The following is a 20302-nucleotide window of genomic DNA, read 5'->3' on the forward strand; positions in this document are numbered from 1 at the left end:
AGGGACAGATAGTCTCCTGACCCTCAGAGAGGATGGAGAACAGCCTTTGTGCAGAGCATATGGTGGGGACATGAGAGGGGCGTGGCTTAGGGGGCCTTGCTGGCAAAAATGTGGCTGGTGGTTGCTCTTCTCATTATAACTTTCTTCATCCTCAGTGGGCACTGTGGAGCTGGGTAAGGCAACAGAGATACGGGACTGAGGCAGAATCCTTCATAGGACAGCCTAGGCAGAAAGGGGCAAGACTGCGTGCGTACTGAAGAGGCACCCTGTGACACTTCCCTTGAGTCTCTTCTTAGCCTGCAGGCCCAGACACTATAGGGTCTCACAGGGCTACAGTAGTCAGTTCTGTGTCCCACAGAAGGGCCCTGTGCTCTCCCAAGCCGGTCCCTATCCATACTACCTAGCCGTGAAGAACAGAAGCCACATGGGGGCCCCATCTAGATGGGCTCACCACAGTTCTCCTGCAGAAAGGAGCCAGAGCCTGGGGGTGGGGGGAGGGGTGGGGGAAGGGAAGAGTACCAGGCCATGTTCCCATGGATGGAGTGTCCAATCCCCTTGGGTCACTAATTTGAGCTTCAGGCAGCTGTGCAGCGAGGCCCAGGCAGTTATTTCTGGCCCAGAGAATTCCAGCAGAGAGGTCCCTGAAAGCCCATCCTGTGGGCCAGCAGTCTTCTTTCCCAGGAATCACCTTGCTCTGTTTTTTGTCTACCTTCCATCTTTCCCTTCCAGGACTATTGGAGTAGGTTGTTGCGCAGAATACTCTTTGGGGATCCCTCTGGGTAGAGGTCAAACCAGGCCCCTCACCTTCTCCCAGGATTCAACTGGTAGCCCTGAGTGGAGTTGGGATATATTGTCTGAGGAGCAGCTGGTGGGGAGGGGCTGTCACTATGACTGACTGGTCCTCAATTAGGCATAACCAGGAGAGTCTGAAAATGTGGGAAACTGACTCCTCTTCCAAGTAGCACCCCCATGGTGTTGGGGAGGGGGGGTTGCATGCTGCCACCAAGTGGCTGGCAGAGTCTGGGTGAGGTTTCTCGCCTACACATCCTGCCTTCCTGCAGGCACAGGGACTAGAGGGTGGGGTCAGGCACTTTCCCACTCAATTATCCCTGAAAAGATCCGGAATCAAGCTCTTTGTTAAGAGCTAAGCAGAGACATTAGCGCACTTTCTAATTAGCGTGGCTTTAAAAACTGCACAGTTAGAGCCATTGGCTTGTACTCAGCCAGGCTCCACAATGTCAGTCTCTGAGGATGGGGGGCTTGGCCTGGGAAGACCTGGGGCCCTGCCTTCCTTTGAAGACCTCATAGGGTGTGTTTACATATGCAATCCAAGTGCCTCTGTTGTGTGCGTTTGAGACATGTACAGTACACTAGAGCAGATAGTAGTTTACACATGGGCATATGGGTACATGCCTGGTATCCAAGCCCGTCTCTGGATGTGCCACTGTGCAGCCTACCCCTTTGGCTGACCAAGCACACACTTTATCTAGGGCCAGAGCAATGGGCTAGGGAGGTGGTGCTGCTGTACATGGCCCAGGCCATGGGGAATGTCAGCTCTCCATGGTTGTTAGTAAGAGACTGGGAAAGCAGAGTGCGTCACAGGGCACAGGGAGGGGGGGACGTGGATGAAATAGAATGTTCTGGCAGCTAGAGCTGAGTATTCCTAGTGACCTGTCCTCCCCGTTTGAGGGGCTATAGTGGGGAGTGGCTCCCACACCCTGGCTTCAGGAGGAAGTATTCTCCCACAGACAGCCTGCCCCCCCTTCCCCTGGGTGACCCCGAGCAGAGCAGGCAGCTGGAGAACAAACAGCTCCATGTTTGGTCCGCTGCCCTCACTCCCCACCCCCACCCCCAGCCCCAGCTCAGCCCAGCCTGCTGTGAGTCACGCAGGCCTAGGCCCAGGCTCCCAGGCCATGTTCCCTGGGCTGGGCCATGGGGGTGGGGATAAAGGAGAAAGGTCTCATAGAATGGGGAAAGGTCTCATAGAGCAGAAAGCAGGTTCACTAGGCATGGAGGGTGGGGGGTGTTAGAAGGCTAGTGAGGGGAGGATATGGCTAAGATTCCCCCCCCCACACACACACACACTCACACAAGATCCTGAGCTTTGGACAGAGGTGATGCACTGGATCAACTACCCCACCTGCTCCCTTCCAGGGCAAACTCCGAACCTGGTGGAGCTAGCATCACCTTCAGGTAACTGCCACAAGGGGTAGTGGTACTGAGCCCTGAGTATCTGATGACAGCCCACTCTCATCTCAGCTCTGGATGCCTCAGTGCCTCCGTACTGATGGAGGGAGGGCTGAGAGATTGAGACCCTTAGATACCACCTGCCCGCTGGGTGGTGGTGGCGCATGCCTTTAATCCCAGCACTTGGGAGGCAGAGGCAGGCAGATTTCTGAGTTCAAGGCCAGCCTGGTCTACAGAGTGAGTTCCAGGACAGCCAGGGATACACAGAGAAACCCTGTCTCGAAAAACCAAAATAAAAAAATAAAATAAAATAAAAAAGATACCACCTGCCCTAGGAGGGACCTAGGTGGAGGCACAGCTAGTCCTGTGGTAGCTGGAACAGATACATTCACACTCAACAGTACACTTCTGGAAAGCTCTAGGTCAGACCAGCTGGCCCAAGTACAGGGGTCTCATGAGGGGTGGGGGTGGAGGTAGGACACACTATGTCCCTCAAGGAGGGGAAAGGACACTACCACCCATGCCTGTGCTCCTTGTGTAGGATCACTCTGATGACCCCAACAGGACTGCCTTGTCCTGACCCCTCCTGTCATCTCTACCTTTCTTCCCAAATCCCAGACCTAAATAGGATTCTCAACACACATTCTCCCATCTTAAAACCAATGGTACAGTGCAGGATTGAGTGGCTGAGCTGGGCTGAGGAAGCCTTTGGAAATGGAGCTGGGCTGGGGATTCCCCTCTGCCTTTTCCCTAATTGGGTCTCCAGGTTCCTCCTCACCTTATTATCAGCCCGTCGGCATGGCAACAGCCTCAGGGAAGAAAGAGAAATCTCCTTCAATCATCACATCCTGCAGAGTGAGTGCTCCGCCCCTGAGACCTCGCAGGAGACCAGGACAAATGCCCACAGAGAAGCTCCCTGCGCACACACCAACCTGTGAGAAGGGTTTGGGCTTTCCACCACCTCCTCCTGGGGAAGAAGAAGGGCATACAGACCCAGAGGGCTGGGGCCTGGCTTTGTTTGTGTAGGTTATGGGTAGCAATGTCAGACTGGAGGATATGGCCATACCCAGATTCTGCAGGCCCCCGTGCATTTCAGGCATCCCCAGGGAAAGGAATAGCAGACTCTACCTAGCCTGACTTGTGAGGCAGCTAGAATATCTTGGCCAGCTTTGGGCTTCCTTCCAGGGTTATGGTTGACCTCAGCCACAGAGCTCCATCCTGCACATCTGGAGGGAGCCAATCCAAGGTGTGGGTCACCCTGTCATGGAGGAGCATGTAAGAGTGGCAGGGCCCACTTAGCCCCTGTAGCTAGCATCCCCTCATGTTCTACTTAGTGGTGGCCTACCTGCCCTTCAGAGCATCTTCCCAGAGCCTTCTGATTAGGGTGGACACCAGAGACACCTGTGCTGAGCTTGCCAGGTGTCTAGCATGAAGGACCTTGTACATCAGTAGAAGTTCCTGCAGTCACTCTCTGAGGCTCCATTCGTTACAACTTACAGGGACAGTTAAAGGGCCACCCTACAGGCTGGAGAGGTCATCGTAAGGAGTAGCAGAAGACTGGATCCCTGGAACAGCCAGGGCAAGATGGAGTTGAGCATTGCTTTCCCAGGGCAAGGCTACAAGGGACTCTGGTTTGGATTGTGTGTCCAGGGCACTAGGAAGCCATGGCAGGGTATTGAGCTGATCCTTTGTTTTAGAGGCAGCCCAGATGGATTGAGGGGTGATGTCATAGCAGGAGCAAGGACAGATCTGGGGCCTCTCAGAGGAATGTTTCTGGGTCACAATGGACTGTGAGAGATGGCACTGCAGGGGCCCAGTTATTTGGGTTTGAGGGTGGGACCTAAGAGTTGGAGGAGTGAGCTGTGCTAGAGGCTAGTCCCTGGGGTTGAGGGGCCCAAGGAGGATAAGGAAGGGAAAGGTTAGGGGCGTGAGACCCCAGAATTTGAGACCTCAGCAGGTTAAAGGTGCATAACAGTGTGCATGTACATTGGTGTGGAGGGTATCATCCCCCTCCTGGGTGGTTTCTGTCTTCTTTTGGAGAGTCCTAAGATCTTCAGATACCATGCTCCAGACATGCCCACTGCCATAGAGTGCACACTATAGTTAACCTAGTCCATTGGCGACTGAGGGACCTATACAATCACATAGAGCCCATGTGAGCCAACCACCTGGATTGTGCCTGGTCTTAGGCTCTGGCAGGGACTGGTGGAAAACTGACTTCCACAGAACATAATCACATCCCTGGCCTTCCCACATCTGCTCATTCCCTGATGAGAGGGGCCTTTGCCCTGGGGACCTGTCCCGGACCCTTCCAGACTCCCAGAGCTCCAGGACCAGAAGATCTGCCAGAGGCATAAAAAATTAAGGGCCATGGAGACCACTAAGCATGGGGCATGGTGCCCCTCACTCCACGCAGGTATAGGAAGAGTCTGCCAGGTTCACTGGACTGGCAGCCCAGGGATGGCTCTCTAATGTGCCTCTGTACCCTTTTTCTTATTATCTCTTTGCCCTGATAGTTCACGACCGGACCTGGCCCCTGGAGAGACCTAGGTGAGCTCTCCTTGCTATCTGCCAACTGGAGGTTGCTGGGGCCTTTCATTCCAGGAGCTGAACACTCCTGATTCAAGTCACAGAACTTCCACAAATAGAGGCAGTATCTAAAAAAATCAAAAGATGTGATGGTGTTGAGTGAGGGGAGCTAAAACCGAGGGACTGCTTGTCCCATCCCTCTGTCTCCCACCTTGTACCTTCCCCGTGTGCCCATGAATGAGTGATGGCCCTGCTTTGCCTTTACGTTCACCCAGGAAATGTGCATCCTAGAGAGACAGTGTCATGGCCTCATTGTGACATTTTCTGTAGATGAGGCTGTGTGCCTTCCATAACTTGCTTTTACCCCTTCTCCGATCCCCTCATCTCACTGTGTCCTAATTCATACGGCAGCAGCATTTTTTTTTTTTTTTTTTTTTTTAATGACAGGGCCACAGGCTACATACCCTGTGTGTGGTGAGCCATTTGCCCTTACCTAGAAGCGCTGCCATTTTGGCTTCTTTTTAACACAGGGAGCCCTAGTACTTGGGCCAGAAGCCCCTGGGTCTTCCTGGCCACCATGGTTGTATAGCTTCTGGGTGAGTAGCCCATCCAGACCCCATTGTTTCAGAGAGACAGGCCAGGACGGCCATGCTGGGTGAATCAGACTGTTTCTAGGGTAGAAATTATTTTGCTGTCCACTGAGTACTGGACACCATAGCCACCTGCCCAGGGAGGTTATCTGGTGCAGCACCTGAAGCTGTTATTCTGTCAGCAGAGACAGACAGCTTCTGTGAAGCATATGAGGACTCGTTGACAGACTCACCTCCTCACCAGGCTGGGCTGACCTATTGAGGACAGTCCTTCACCATGAATAAACATGTCCCTTTCTTCTTGAGCAAATGGAAAGTAAGGTTGAGTGCTCCTGAGAACACAGTGGCAGCAGAGGCTGCAGTGAGGGTAGTCTGTGAAGCCCAGACCCCCAAGGACAAGGAGTGCTCTGTAAAACCAGGGTTCCTGCAGAGGGATGCACAGACACACTCCCCCAAGGCAGGAAGCATGGGGTCTTGAGTGTGGTGCTGTCTGTCTGACCTCTTTTCCTATAGTGACCCTCCAGCCTTCCGTCCCTCCTCCCCAGCCTCTCGCACGCAAACCAAGCTGTTCTGGATCTGGCCTAATGGAGCTTAGCTGTCTGTGCAGATTGCTCTGGGGGCTGGCAGGCGGGGCTGGAGCAGCTCAAAAGCTAATCCTCTGATCTCATGTACCACCTAGTAGGGAGGCCTTGGTGGAATCCTTGTCTTGCTTGGGGGCCACTCTGACAATGGAGGCCAAGCAGCACCCACACCTGAAGACTCCTGACCCTCACCCCAGCTAGCATAGCCACATTACCTATTAGTATGAGAGTGTGGGGCTCTGGAGCCTTGGCTGCCTCCCTGGGTTAGGAACTGCAGAGCTCACTGCTCCCGCTGCCCTGCCTTTCTGATTGGCACCCTTCCCTGATCCCCCTTGTGTAGACTGACATTGTGGAGGATGATACTCAGAAACCCTGCCCAGGAGCTGAGCACATCAGGAGGACTTAAGGCCTTGCTTTTGCTGTACCAGAAGGGTCTGCGTAAATCAAGTGTTGTGACAGATGGAGAAACCGAGACCTGAAGAAGGGCAGTCATGGTAGATTCAGGGCAGATCATGTCCCCCGACTCTAGTCCAGACCTGAGTCACTAGGATTGGGTGAGGAGAATCCCAGGGACTGTAAGCCAACATGGAGGCTGTATCAACTTGGCTGTTAATAAGGACTGGGGTCTGAGGGTACTGGACCACACTTGGGCCATACCGTCCTGTATCATGCAGTTCCACAATGAGGGATTGTATTTCATCTGGAGACCCAACTGGGACTACCACCCATGGGAGCCAACAGCTTGTTAAGTTAGCCAAACAAGCAGCAAGAGACTCTTACCTGACAGGCCTCAGTGACTTCATAGAAATGACTGGCCAACCAGCAGGGTCCTGTAGCTTCCTCACCTCGGCTAGGACAAGGGATCGTGGCAAATTACACCGTTACTCAGCATGTGTGTCTTCCTCCTGGTTCCCTTTTAGTGAAAAAGGGCAGATACAAGATGTGTTTCCAGAAATGGCACTCTGCTCCAATGAAGGGCCCTTCTCCCTGGTTTGCACCCCTTCCCCAGCCCAGCCAGATGCCCACCCTGAGCAGGCCCCAGGTGGGACAGCTGCTTCAGCACCATGGACAGCGGCCACCACCAATGCCTTCGGTCCACTGTCATCTTATTCAGGTTCCAGAAAGGCTGCGTTTCGGAGTTTTATTTGTGGTGCATTGGCAACTACCCAGCTGTGACCTGAGGACCCTTCTGTGGGCTCTGGTCATGAGCCCAGTGTGGGTTTCCAGTACAGGTGAGAAGGAGAAGGGACCTTGCCTTGGGGAAGCCTTGTGTCTCCCAGGGGGAGGCTATGTCCATAGCAGACAGCCTGGAGATCCTAGAGAAGGCTTTTTTAACTAATGTTTTGAAATCCCCATGGTAGCACCTTCCCTTTGCCTTGTGCTGACTGGGATTCTGGCCCCATAGTGTGGTGCAGAGTGGGAAGGTAGTTGAGCCCCTCCAAAGTGAGCAGAGAGGTGGCCAGGCAGACAGTGGAGGTGCTTGGAGTTTGGAGGGGGGCCCCAACCAGGGTAACTAATAGCTGTTAATGTTTGATGGTCTCTAGCCTAGGACCCTCTGCCATCCAGGGGGTCTTCTGGAACCTCTTGTTCAGCCTCTCACCTTGCTTCTCATACCTTTGCTGCTCCCTCAGCCTCAGAGCTAGGTGGGTCTTTGCTGTCTGAGTGAGAGGACCTCTCCCCCCCCCCCCCCGCAAGGAGGGATCAGCTTAGTTCACTTGGTTGGGTTCAGGCCCTGGACTGTACCGGCACCACCTCCTGCCCACATACCCACTTGGTGTCCTTTAACCCCCGTGGAAATTGATTCTAATTTGTAGAAGCCAGTTCAAAGCCTGCAGGAATTTTAATTAAACCCAGAAAATCTATCTGTTGTAATTAAGCCTCTAGAAGTCACCCAGCTCCACGTGTTGTGACCAGTGGTGCTGCCTGTCCTTAGCTGCCCACAGAATATGACCAGGTGGCAGCGTGACACGTGAGGTATGTCCTTGCTGTTGTAGGAAGCTGAAATTCCCCACACAGGCAGATCTTGGATCTGTGCCTGGAAAAGACCAGCCCCTGGGCCCTCGACCTGATCTATTTCCCTACAAGTTTGGGGGTTCTTGGTAGTCCTCCTACACGTTTCCCCTGCTCCAAAGATACCCTTGGCTGCCTCTTGTCTGGAAGCAGCAGTCACTCAGGGAGGGACTCCAACCTTGGTGTCAGTCTTGGTGGTAGCTGTATGTGAAGGTAACAGCTGGGGCCTGGGATTCCATGGTACCTTGACTAAAGGTTCCAGAGACAGTGCAGGCAAGCCAGCTTCAGGAGAGTGTAGCCCATGTAAGTCTTTATTGGAGACTCTGTGAGAACCTGAGAGAAACCAAATGATTGGCAAAGAAGTCAAGAAGCAGGCTGCAGTCCTGGGCGTCTGAGTGGGTAGGGTAGCCAGGATAAGCTAGAAAACCCATCACCACCACAGAGAATTGCCTGGTGTGGGGTTTGCAGAAGCCACTGATTGCCTCTTCCAGAAATAGGGCAGGCAGAGCTCAAGTGGTCAGGGTAGTTAGGCCTTGTATTGCCAAGAGAGGGACACTGGCCTCCTCCACTGGCAGACAGGCTAGGAAGGGCATAGCATCTGGTGGATTCAGAGCCCAGTCAGGCCCGGGAGCCATTTATGTTAGTTTGGTCTGACTGTATACCCTACTGGTGTCCTCCCCTGGCCAGTGGAACAGCCCTCCATGGGGGCTCCTGTCCTCCACAGCTTTGTGCTTCCTCCCCAAGCCCACTTCACTCTCACCCAGAGCAGCACCCCTCACCTTGGAAATTAAAGTCTGCCATTGAGCCCCATGAGGACACATGCCGGAGCCACAGTAAGGCCAGCCTAGAATACCCACCCCTTGTCATCTCGGCTGTCCATTCAGAGACTAGCACAGAGCGGCAGGAATGAGCTCAGCAAAGCCGGGGATTGCCTGGTGTGGGGTGTGCAGAAGCCACTTGGAGCCACAGGCTCTCAGCCGGATATGTGGACAAGGACAGGGGGTGAGAACTCTCCAGTCTCGCGGCCTGGGAGCTGTGCTGCCTGTCGGAGGCAGGCCAGCACTGCACTAGCAGGAGGCTGATTTTTGTTTTCCGCAGCCCCATTATGGCAGAGGCGCTTGTTACTGCTGAACCCATTAAGTGTAATTATGACGCTCTCAGCAGGAGCGTGTAATTACATTGGTGGCTTGGCATCACCGAGCACACCGCCTGTGTGGGCTAAGGGGCCCACTCCAGGGTTATGAGAGGGGTCAGGGTCAGGTCTGCAAAAAGGACATTCAGAAAATGGCCTCGCCCTCCTCTTATCTCCTGCTCCCAGGTAGCCCCGTGGGCAGGGGATAGTACAGCCCTGCCCTTCATACTGATGCCTTCCAGCTTCTTCTATCCTTGGACCTCTGACAGGTTCTGTGAATGGTGACCACGAACCACGCCAACACCAGCCTGTGTCCACACACTGAGCTGATAGTGCTGCTGTTTAGGGGTGGGCACATGCTGGGTGGGGTCTGTGCTGTTCTTCTCATGGGCACTTCATGGATCAACAACCCGTGCAGACTTAGAGGTACATGACCTGTTCAAGGTCACCTTCAGGAGCTTTCATCTCTCCCTGCCACATGTTCTTAAGTTCCTGTATCCTTCCAGCTCTACTTAGGCCTTTCTTTCATGCCCTGTAGAGTTTGACTACCAGACTCCAGTATGCTTGATGTCTTCACCATATGTGACACTGCTGGCTCATTGCAGTATTTTCCGGGCCATCTTAGAATGAAGCAGGGTCAAGGGGCAGTGACTATCCTTCCAGGGAGAATGTGCGACTCTGGAGAGCCAGGGGGCAAGCATGGTGCTATGGCGCCACCTGGTGGCCATATTCTGGTGTCATTGCCTGCACCATGGCTTTGGGCTGAACCCTGCCCCAGGCTTGGGAGAGGGCCCACTTAGCTGACTGTGCTTGTGTGAGAGGGAGTGCACCTGGGAGGAGGCAGGGTGGGGTTATGTGCTGCATGGCCCTTAACGAACAGCCCGCAGGTGGTTCGAGCACATCAGCATGCTGGTCATCATGCTGAACTGCGTGACACTGGGCATGTTCCGGCCCTGTGAGGATGTTGAGTGCCGCTCGGAACGTTGCAGCATCTTGGAGGTAGGTGTCAAGGACTGTGAGGAGAACCAAGGGGCACCGGGTGTGTCCCGCCCCCTCATTCTGACCCCCTTTCCTATAGGCCTTTGATGACTTCATCTTTGCCTTCTTTGCTGTGGAGATGGTTATCAAGATGGTGGCTTTGGGGCTGTTTGGACAGAAATGCTACCTGGGTGACACCTGGAACAGGCTGGATTTCTTCATTGTCATGGCGGGGTATGCAGCCTCAGCTTGGTATGCTTGGGAATCCCAGGAACAACCTCAAGGCTGAGACCTGAGAGAGGCTCAGGTTTGACAGGGTGCACATGTTGATGGCCCCCATGGGGCAGTGGGTGACAGTGATAGGAGATGGAGGCCTCTGGGCTCTTCCCTCCCTGAGCACGCCTGCTCCCCCAGCATGATGGAGTATTCTCTGGACGGACACAACGTGAGCCTCTCTGCCATCCGAACGGTGCGTGTGCTGCGGCCTCTCCGCGCCATCAACAGGGTCCCCAGTAAGTGCCTCTCCTGCCCCAAATAAGAGATATGAGCCTGTATCCTACTGGCCCTTCCATTTACCCAGACACCAGCAGACTTGGCCCTTCTAGGGTAGTCCCAGTTGGGCTGTGATGGGGAAGTCCAGTGGTTAGTGACAGGAGCCTCTCTGAACCTCGACTTCATTTACATAGTACCTGGGGTAGGACTGGGGGCTAAGAAGGTTCCCAGTTGCATCAGTGTCCAGTGGGGCCCTGAGGCAGGTGGAGGTACATGTAAGAGTCTGGGCTTTGGGGGGTACTCTGCAGCACACTGCCCACCTCTCCCATACAAGGGAACTGAACTCAGGGCTTCTGGAACAAGAGAGAGAGGGACACACTGAATGCTCCCACTACACATGGAGGAAAAGCTTGCAGGAAGTCATGTGGCTGTGCTTGGGATGTGGCCTGTCCAGGTGCTGGCCATCTGCCTTCATCTGTGGACAGTTTTGGTGTTTTCTCAGTAGCCGAGTTCAGATGTTCAGATGGAAGGTGCAACACCCATGGAACTGCACAAGGCGTGTGTGCACATTCGTGAACGGGTGTGGCTCCCAGATCTACCCGGGCATTACACACCCCTTTCCTGCTGCCTGATCTGAACTTTTTAGCCTCAGCACTCAGCCTTCCATCGGCCTGCCTGGCCTTGACTTCTGAGATCAAATAGGGTTCAAATGCTGTGTGTCACTGGGCAAGTTACCAAACCTCTATGAGCCCCAGGTTCCCTTTAAAACACTGGAGTACAGAGTATATTTTTCCAAGGCCATCAATGGGTGTTAGGTGAAGGGGCACATGCATGGTTATGAGGGTGCCTAGCACCCTGTGTGTTCAGCCTACCCAGCAGAGCCTGTGAATCCTCCACCTGGTTAACCTGTGTGCTGGAGCAGAGATGACACCTAGGTCCACTCCCATCCAAAGTGTTTGCTGTTGAGGTTAAACGTCTAGGTGACTCTGGAAATCTTTCCTAGACAAGAGGACATGTTCCTCACAGCAGCCCCAGCACCCTCAGGGCTGTGTGAACACTTACCTTAGGTCCACTCTGACCCTAGATCACATGACCAAGGGGTTGCATGATCACATGACCTAGTTGGTTGCTGTCTGCCCCATGAGACACTTCATCTCTGGTTGAAATGTTAGTGCCTCTAAGAGCTCAGTCTCCCTGTGACCTGAGGGCCCTATTCCATGGCCACCCCTCTGGATTTCTCAAAGTCCTGGTTCTATCCTAGTTGTGTGGCCCAGTGCTCTGCCCACAGCCTCAGCTCACCCAGTGCAGATTTTGAGCTATGTGTTCTGTTGATGTCTGAGATGGGGCAGACCCAGGATGAGGTCAGGGACCCTCAGGCCACCTCCTAGATTTGTTCAAGTTTATGCACCACCAAGGAAAAGGGACTTCAGAGTTGCTTTGAGATACTGCACTAGTTTATGCCTTCCCTGTAGTAGGTCCCTGATGCAGCCTGCTCTTGCATTAGAAATAAAAAAGCCCATCCTCACACCAGAATCCCAGAGCCCAGTGTGCCAGGGTCACCACAGAAGCTGCACTGGCCTTTTGACTGGTCCACTGGGGCCCTGGAGATGCTGTGTGATGAGGTGGAGCAAAAACAGGTTTGCCCTGGCAGTGTGGGGCTGAAGCCTGACTCCCCCCTGGGAATCCATCAGGCCTTACCTGTCCCTGGCCTCTGCACACAGATGGCCTTGATAGGGATTGTGAGCAGTGGGCTGGGCTTGAGGGGGGCAGGCACCCATAGGACCCTCTGCCAGGGCTTAGCTGTGCTGAGCGCCAGCCCTGCCTCCTCAGGCATGCGGATCCTGGTCACTCTGCTGCTGGACACACTGCCCATGCTTGGGAATGTCCTTCTTCTCTGCTTCTTCGTCTTCTTCATCTTCGGCATCGTTGGGGTCCAGCTCTGGGCTGGCCTGCTGCGGAACCGATGCTTCCTGGACAGCGCCTTCGTCAGGTGTGCAGGCCCCACCCCTGGTGTATGGCTCTACCCACCTAGCCCACCATGACCCCAAAATGTTCTCTCTTGATCCGGCCCTTTAGACTTCACCCTTAGGGCAATGATGTTCCCCTTCTGTAGGCCCCACCCCCAAAGGGATTCTCCCTCTAAAACTGTTCTACCATACCTGGTATGAGCACACCCCCACCTCCCAGGTACTCTGTCCTTGAATACCCATACAATGAACCTGGGTCCTAGTTTGTGGTGAGATCCTGGGGTACCCAGCTCTACTCAGGACAGGCCATAGGTGAAATTATAGCCTCTGGAGACAGGATCCAGGTGGAGGTAAACACATAGGTAGGCATGGTGGTACAGGGGCAGGCTCTAGGAGAGTCTGGGTGGAGGCTATTTCCTCTCAAAACATTTTACTCTGTGATGCATGTGAGGGTTTGATTCCGGGTGTCGTTAGCCTCAGAGGTCCTGCTTGAGGGAGGTGCCTGTGCTCGTCTGTCTACCAGTTCCTGGCACAGTATCCCCAGTGGCTGCTGCCCACTGCCCTTGCTCCTTCGCATCTGCCTGACTCAAGGGCTTCCTCTGTGTAGGCACCCTGTGCCATCATGGCATTTGTTTTATGGGGATGGGGGTGTGCCCAGCCCCTTCATCCTGGACCCTACTCTACAGCATTAGAAGACACGTGACCCAAGGCTGACCCACTAGGGTGTCCCTGGAAAGTGACTATGCATGGTACTGTGAGGTACTCTGCCCTCCGCTAGGCCCCGCTTGTGAACTGTCTGCCCCCTCAAGTTCCAGTCAGTTACTTATGCCCTAAGCCTCTAGAATAGATACCTATAGGCCAAGGTGTCTTCTGCTCTCTGGGTCTTTGGGTCTCTGAGCTTCTGAGATACTTGTGGATAGGAATATAGGGACTGGGAAAGAGGAAGTTGGGGGGCAGTCCATGAAAGGATTTCAGGAAGTGTAGAGCTGTTGGAGACACCTTGCTTGGCCAAGCTGCCAGGCCCTACTTGGGAGGACTCAGTGTTAGGCAAGATGTGGGTACCATGGGCAGGGACTGAAGGTGGGTGGCTCAGAAGCCTTGAGATGCTTCAGGCATGGCTTGTCAGTCACTGCTGCAGTGATACTGCCTGAGCTGGGTGTCACATTGTCTACCAGCACCCTTTCCCTCATCCTCAAGTCTAGGGCCCAGTTGAGGAGTAGGAGTCAGTTGATGGGTGTGTGGGACTTAGACTCAGCAGTCCTGAGTGAGACTGGATGAGTAGATGTGGGGAGGGAATCGGTGTTTGACCCAGGTACCCCTAGCGATGCCTTGGCCTTCTGCAACCCAGGAACAACAACCTGACCTTCCTGCGGCCATACTACCAGACAGAGGAGGGCGAGGAGAACCCTTTCATCTGTTCCTCACGCCGGGACAATGGCATGCAGAAATGCTCACACATCCCCAGCCGCCGTGAGCTTCGCGTGCAGTGCACACTCGGCTGGGAGGCCTATGGGCAGCCACAGGCTGAGGATGGGGCTGCCAGTCACAATGCCTGTATCAACTGGAACCAGTACTACAATGTGTGCCGCTCAGGAGAATTCAACCCTCACAATGGTGCCATCAACTTTGACAACATTGGCTATGCTTGGATTGCCATCTTCCAGGTATATACTAGGCTAGCCTGGGGATACCTGGGGGTGTGGGATGGACCCCTGAGAAAGACACCTATACTGGGGTATGATGTGCACTTGCTGTCCCTCGGAGCTGGAGAATGTGGGCCCATGCCCAGCTGCCTGCCTCCCTAGGTCATCACACTGGAGGGCTGGGTGGACATCATGTACTACGTCATGGATGCCCACTCCTTCTACAACTTCATCTACTTCATTCTCCTCATCATTGTGAGTGTGGGCGTGACCGGCTGGTGGGCATTCTGCATTTGATGGGAGTAGAAGCCATATCCCGCCCCTTCCCCCTCGGTGTTCATTCTGGACCTCTTAGAGTCCTGAGCTCAGTAGTACAGAGGCAGCTGTGGGATGGACTTTGGTGGGCGGGCAGGCAGGCAGAGGGCTTTTTTGCCCAGCCTGTGATTAAAGGAAGTACACAGGATGGAAAGAGGCCTAGGCCCGAGACCCAGAATCTTTAGAACTGTCGGTCCCAGCCCCTCCCCCCACATACATTGTATCTTGCCCTCTAGCACAGCGTCCCCACAACAAATGTGTGTGATCTAGCATAGTCCCCTGTAGTGAACGCGAGTCTCCGGTAGTCTCGCTCACATCCATCACCTCACACTTCTTTGGCCCATGAATCCCCATTACCATTTACTCTACACACAGCTCCCTGGGAGCATCCATGTCTCTTGCCCCTCACTATCCCATAGCCCTCAGATAGGGCAGTATCAGTCCAACCAACAGACATTTCCTGATCCCTGGATGTGTAGGAGCTGCCTGCAGGGACCCAACAGGGAAGGAATATAGTTGTATTTTCAGACAACTCACACAGCAGGGACCTAGAAGAGAGTCAATAATGGGCTGTACCAGGGAGAACTGGCCATAGAGGCTGGCTGGGAATGTCCCACAGAAGGACAGTGTGGCTACAGTAGAGGGTATGTTGAGGACAAACGTAAGGAGCAGGGATTCATGCAGGACCCCGGGGTGGGGGGCTCCCTGTCCTGTTATCACACAGTTGCAAAGTACCTGTTGTATGTCACTTTCTGGAATAGTAGTGCTTATGGCATTGTGGCTAGGCCCCAGTCTCCAGAGCGGACCCTGGCTGGGCGGATCTGGAACTACTGGTGGTCACATACACCCTGCCACAGGTGGGCTCCTTCTTCATGATCAACCTGTGCCTGGTGGTGATAGCCACACAGTTCTCCGAGACGAAGCAGAGGGAAAACCAGCTGATGCGTGAACAGCGGGCCCGCTATCTGTCCAACGACAGCACTCTGGCCAGCTTCTCAGAGCCTGGCAGCTGCTACGAGGAGCTCCTCAAGTATGTAGGCCACATCTTCCGAAAGGTTAAACGTCGTAGCCTGCGCCTTTATGCCCGCTGGCAGAGCCGCTGGCGGAAGAAGGTGGATCCCAGCAGCACCCTGCATGGCCAAGGCCCTGGGCGGCGGCCACGGCGGACGGGCAGGCGCACAGCTTCCGTGCACCATCTGGTCTACCACCACCACCACCACCATCACCACCATTACCACTTCAGCCACAGTGGCCCACGCAGGCCTAGCCCAGAGCCAGGTGCTGGTGACACCAGGTTGGTCAGGGCCTGTATGCCACCTTCACCACCATCCCCAGGCCATGGGCCACCAGATTCTGAGTCTGTGCACAGTATCTACCATGCTGACTGCCATGTGGAGGGGCCACAGGAGAGAGCCCGCGTGGCACACTCCATAGCCACTGCTGCTGGCCTCAAGTTGGCCTCAGGTTTGGGCACCATGAACTACCCCACCATCCTACCTTCAGGAACAGTCAACAGCAAAGGTGGTGCCAGCTCACGACCCAAGGGGCTGAGGGGTGCTGGCACCCCAGGGGCTACAGCACACAGCCCTCTGAGCCTGGGAAGCCCCAGTCCCTATGAGAAGATCCAGCATGTGGTTGGAGAACAAGGTGAGGACCCAGCGCTTCCATGTTGAGAACGGGGAGGGAGTTACCCAGGCAAGGCAGGTCCTTGGTCCTGATTATTCTGGGCCCACATTCCATTGCTCTAGCCTGACCCCAAGAGGAACTGCCAGGCCATTTCTTTGTATCTGTTTATCTCTGAAAGACTGCCCCTTTCTATATGAAGAAACAGTTGGGACTGTGCAGAAGGGGAAATGGAGACCAGAGTCTCAGGGCCCTGTGTATTGCTGCAGGAGCCTAGCCACAATTGTCTGTGTCTTTGCCTCACAGGACTAGGCCGAGCCTCTAGCCACCTGTCAGGCCTGAGTGTGCCTTGCCCCCTGCCTAGCCCCCAGGCTGGCACGCTGACCTGTGAGCTGAAGAGCTGCCCATATTGTGCTAGTGCCCTAGAGGACCCTGAGTTTGAGTTCAGTGGCTCAGAGAGCGGGGACTCGGATGCCCACGGAGTCTATGAGTTTACACAGGACGTACGGCATGGGGATTGCCGGGACCCTGTGCAGCAGCCCCATGAAGTGGACACGCCGGGCCATGGCAATGAGCGGAGGCGGACGCCACTGCGGACAGCTTCACAGCCAGGAGGGCTAGGCCGCCTCTGGGCTTCCTTTAGTGGCAAGCTTCGTCGCATTGTAGACAGCAAGTACTTCAACCGAGGCATCATGGCAGCCATCCTTGTCAATACTCTGAGCATGGGCGTTGAGTATCATGAGCAGGTGTGTGTGTGTGTCTGTCTGTCTGTCTGTCTGTCTGTCTGTCTGCGTGTGTGTGTCGTCCCCTTCTCCCAACCCCCATGGCAAGCAGGGCTTGCAGGATGATGACGCCACCTTTAGAAGCAGAATGCAGGGTCCCTGTATCTTCCTAGAGTTTCTAGCCTTTACCTGAGGTCTCTGGGGAAGCCATCTGACCTGGGGCTTTTATTCAGTCAGCAATTATGGCTCCTTGGACTGAGGTTCTGCTGAGTGGTAAGTGCAAGGCCTTTTTGGCTCTAGTTGAGCAGCTCTCCCACTGTGGGAGGGACAGGTGGCTTGAGATCACCAAAGACTACCCCCAAGCGTGAGCACCCAAGAACACTGCAAGGGCCTCCACCCAGCTGCCAAGGAGCAAGCTTTTGCCCAGACTCCCTGGGGAGGGGCTCCCTATGCTTCCTCAGTTTCCATGGCCTTGAGGAACTGAGGCTAGAAGGGACCCACAGCATAGGCTGATCCTTCAAGGAGGATCGAGGGGTACCTGGGACTTCTCACCTGCCTGGATGCTACAGGCCCTCTTTCTTCTCAGCCCCACACTAGGGAGGACAAGGCAAAGCCTAGTAGGCCAGGCACTCCTGGAGGCGGGATCAGGAGTTCCTGAAGCTCCACCCACTTTTAGTGAAGGGAGTGATTTCCTGGAGTCCTTTCCTCTCTTTCTTATCTCATAGTACCCACTGTGACCTTAGGCAGACCTAGGTAGGTAATGCCAGAGCAAGGATAGATCAGCTCCATCTTGAACCCCCGCCTGCATCCACATGTGGAAATGGTACACACATCCGGCTCACGTAATATACATGGATGCATTCTGCACATGCATGATTCAGCTGCATGCATGAAAGTTACCCATAATGCAGAAGCCCAAAGCCTACTAGTGTCCATGGAGGCCAGTGCACATGCATTTGAGCTGTGCACACAGTTCTCCTACGAGCATGAAAATCACGTCACAGCGAGGGGCAGGTGCATGTCAACAACAGGCATGAGAATATGGGCATGTTTACCCAATCAAGTGTCCAGTACACGTACAAATTTGTGTTCAAATTGTACTAGAGTGCACACGCCCACACCATCCAGCATTACAAGCATGAGTGTGCATTCACACATGCAGGTCACAATATTACAGGTATAGGCAAACATACATATACATACACCTACACATGCAGGAGGGTCAGCACGGTCATGGTTAAGAGACCCAGAGGGCCTTCTTCAAAGGAAGGGGCGGTGGGTGAATCTGTAGGCACTGTTTATGTGTAGGTACCTCCATAGCCCATCCTGAGGCCCCAGCACAGAGTGTCAGTCTCCTACAGAGGAAGGGGTGTCTTGGGAGACTTGGCAGCTCTTATACACAGCTGTCATTCCTGCAAGCTCAGGATGGGGGCTGTCTGAGTGGAAGAGCCAAAGAAGTCGGCCATCTATCTAGACGAGACATTCTCAGGCCCTAGTTCCCCTTTCTAGGTGGTAGGCAGCTCTTCTCTGAGGTGCTGGAGAACCACCAGTTCCTGGCATTCTTGAGGCAGTAAACTCGCTTTTGCTTTTGGGTTCTGTGCCCCTGAGATGGGAGGAGCCCCGGGGTGTCCTGACCACTTCTCCTGACCCACAGCCCGACGAGCTGACGAACGCACTGGAGATAAGCAACATCGTGTTCACCAGCATGTTTGCCTTGGAGATGGTACTGAAGTTGCTGGCCTGTGGCCCACTGGGATACATCCGGAACCCCTACAATATCTTCGATGGCATTGTTGTTGTCATAAGGTAGGGCCCATCCCCACCCTGGTCAGAGGTTCAAGAAGCCCCACTCAGTAGGCACCGCAGAGAACAAAGTGGTAGAATTCATAGTGGGCCAGGTGATGGGCGTCAGGCCCCTGGTCACGCACATAACAGACCAGCAGGTCTAAACTCCCACCTCGGAGCCTTGTCTGTGCTGTGCAGTTGGTTAGCCTTGTCTACATGGGGCCTGGCTTATGAGCAGAGTAATACTGGTCCTGGGGTGGGGATGGGGGTTGCCTTTGCAGTAGCAAAATAAGCAAAGAATGATGGAAACGTTTGAGGTTGGGCCCCTGGCTCCCTTCAGGGGAAGAGGATCCTGTACCTGGAAGAGATGATCTGAACATACAGGTGAGCCAGGCATGAAAGACCCTGGGTAGAAGACTGTCAGTGAGCTCCTTGATGGCTGGGAGCCATGGCTGATGGGAGCCATTGCTGGCCTTGCTCCCAGCTATGGTGTTGAACAGAGGCTGTGGTGGCTCCCAGACTTGCCATCCTGCCTACAGGAAGAGAAGATCCCAGGGTCATGGGGTGGGCCATCCTGACCTTCACACTACTGTCCCAACCCACAGTGTCTGGGAGATCGTGGGGCAGGCAGATGGTGGCCTGTCTGTGCTCCGGACGTTCCGGCTGCTGCGGGTGCTGAAGCTGGTGCGCTTCCTGCCGGCACTGCGGCGGCAGCTGGTGGTGCTCATGAGGACCATGGACAACGTGGCCACCTTCTGCATGCTGCTCATGCTCTTCATCTTCATCTTCAGGTGGGTGAGGCCAAGCTCCTCCCTCAGACAGCACTGCCGCTAGGCATGGTGGGGAAGCGGCTCTGCTCTGTGAGGTCCACAGACGCATAGGTCAAGCCCTGGGGATGGTACCAGGCTTTTAGTGGGTTTTGCTTAGCACTTTCTGTGTGCCGGTGTTGACACTTGGGGAGGGTGTGGAAGAGTAAGGATCCCATAGGCTACTGAGACTGGTTGTCCTTGTCATTGTTCAAAGGCAGAATGGTGGCCTTTGTCCACCCCCTTAATGGTTAAGGCCTTCTCAGCTATAGAAAAGTTGTTGAGCCTCAGGATTGGCCCTGCTGCAAACACAGGGTATGGTGGGGGGGGGGCTGGCAGCTGGCTCTGGCAGAGGGGGTCCTGGGCCCCTCCCGCTCAGTACCCATCCTCCTCAGCATCCTGGGCATGCACCTGTTTGGCTGTAAGTTCAGCCTGAAGACAGACTCTGGAGACACCGTCCCTGACAGGAAGAACTTCGACTCCCTACTGTGGGCCATCGTCACTGTGTTTCAGGTACAGCCCCCAGTGTCTCTGGGACAACCAAAGCCAAAGCTCCAAGGAGCCAAGGGACTGTAGAGACCCCTGGCTCCATCCCCAGGGAGGTACACAGGGTCGCCCTGTGGGACCAGAGCCATTTTGAGCCCTGCAAATGTGTCCTTGCAGATCTTGACACAAGAAGACTGGAACGTGGTTCTTTACAATGGTATGGCTTCCACCTCGTCCTGGGCTGCCCTCTACTTTGTAGCCCTCATGACCTTTGGGAACTACGTGCTCTTCAACCTGCTGGTAGCCATCCTGGTGGAAGGCTTCCAGGCAGAGGTGAGGGATGAAGAGGATAGTCTCGGTATGGAGATGCTCTTGCCTTGGCAGACCCCCCACATCTTCACAGTGTAACCTCTGGGCCCTTACAGCACTGGGCCCTGTGCTCCTAAGCACTGGACT

The 20302-nt window shown here is 54.6% G+C and overlaps 1 protein-coding gene across 6 annotated transcripts in view; it reads left to right on the forward strand.

The window, feature by feature from the left end:
• The window catches only part of Cacna1h (calcium voltage-gated channel subunit alpha1 H), a 59279-nt gene that overhangs the window by 25587 nt on the left and 13390 nt on the right, over nucleotides 1-20302 (forward strand). For 4 of the 6 annotated variants that reach the window (XM_076937138.1, XM_076937136.1, XM_076937137.1 and 1 more), the window contains 12 exons: nucleotides 9917-10028; nucleotides 10108-10241; nucleotides 10422-10519; nucleotides 12330-12489; nucleotides 13815-14130; nucleotides 14272-14364; nucleotides 15282-16071; nucleotides 16354-16793; nucleotides 18424-18575; nucleotides 19160-19345; nucleotides 19756-19873; nucleotides 20024-20179. In XM_076937138.1, coding sequence (XP_076793253.1) covers nucleotides 9917-10028; nucleotides 10108-10241; nucleotides 10422-10519; nucleotides 12330-12489; nucleotides 13815-14130; nucleotides 14272-14364; nucleotides 15282-16071; nucleotides 16354-16793; nucleotides 18424-18575; nucleotides 19160-19345; nucleotides 19756-19873; nucleotides 20024-20179 — 2755 coding nt within the window. Of the gene's footprint in view, nucleotides 1-9298; nucleotides 9524-9916; nucleotides 10029-10107; nucleotides 10242-10421; nucleotides 10520-12329; nucleotides 12490-13814; nucleotides 14131-14271; nucleotides 14365-15281; nucleotides 16072-16353; nucleotides 16794-18423; nucleotides 18576-19159; nucleotides 19346-19755; nucleotides 19874-20023; nucleotides 20180-20302 lie in introns of all 6 variants that reach the window. The other 2 variants (XM_076937140.1, XM_076937139.1) reach the window with 1 other exon arrangement.

This window comes from Arvicanthis niloticus, chromosome 6 (genome assembly GCF_011762505.2).
Source record: "Arvicanthis niloticus isolate mArvNil1 chromosome 6, mArvNil1.pat.X, whole genome shotgun sequence".
Lineage (NCBI taxonomy): Eukaryota > Metazoa > Chordata > Mammalia > Rodentia > Muridae > Arvicanthis > Arvicanthis niloticus.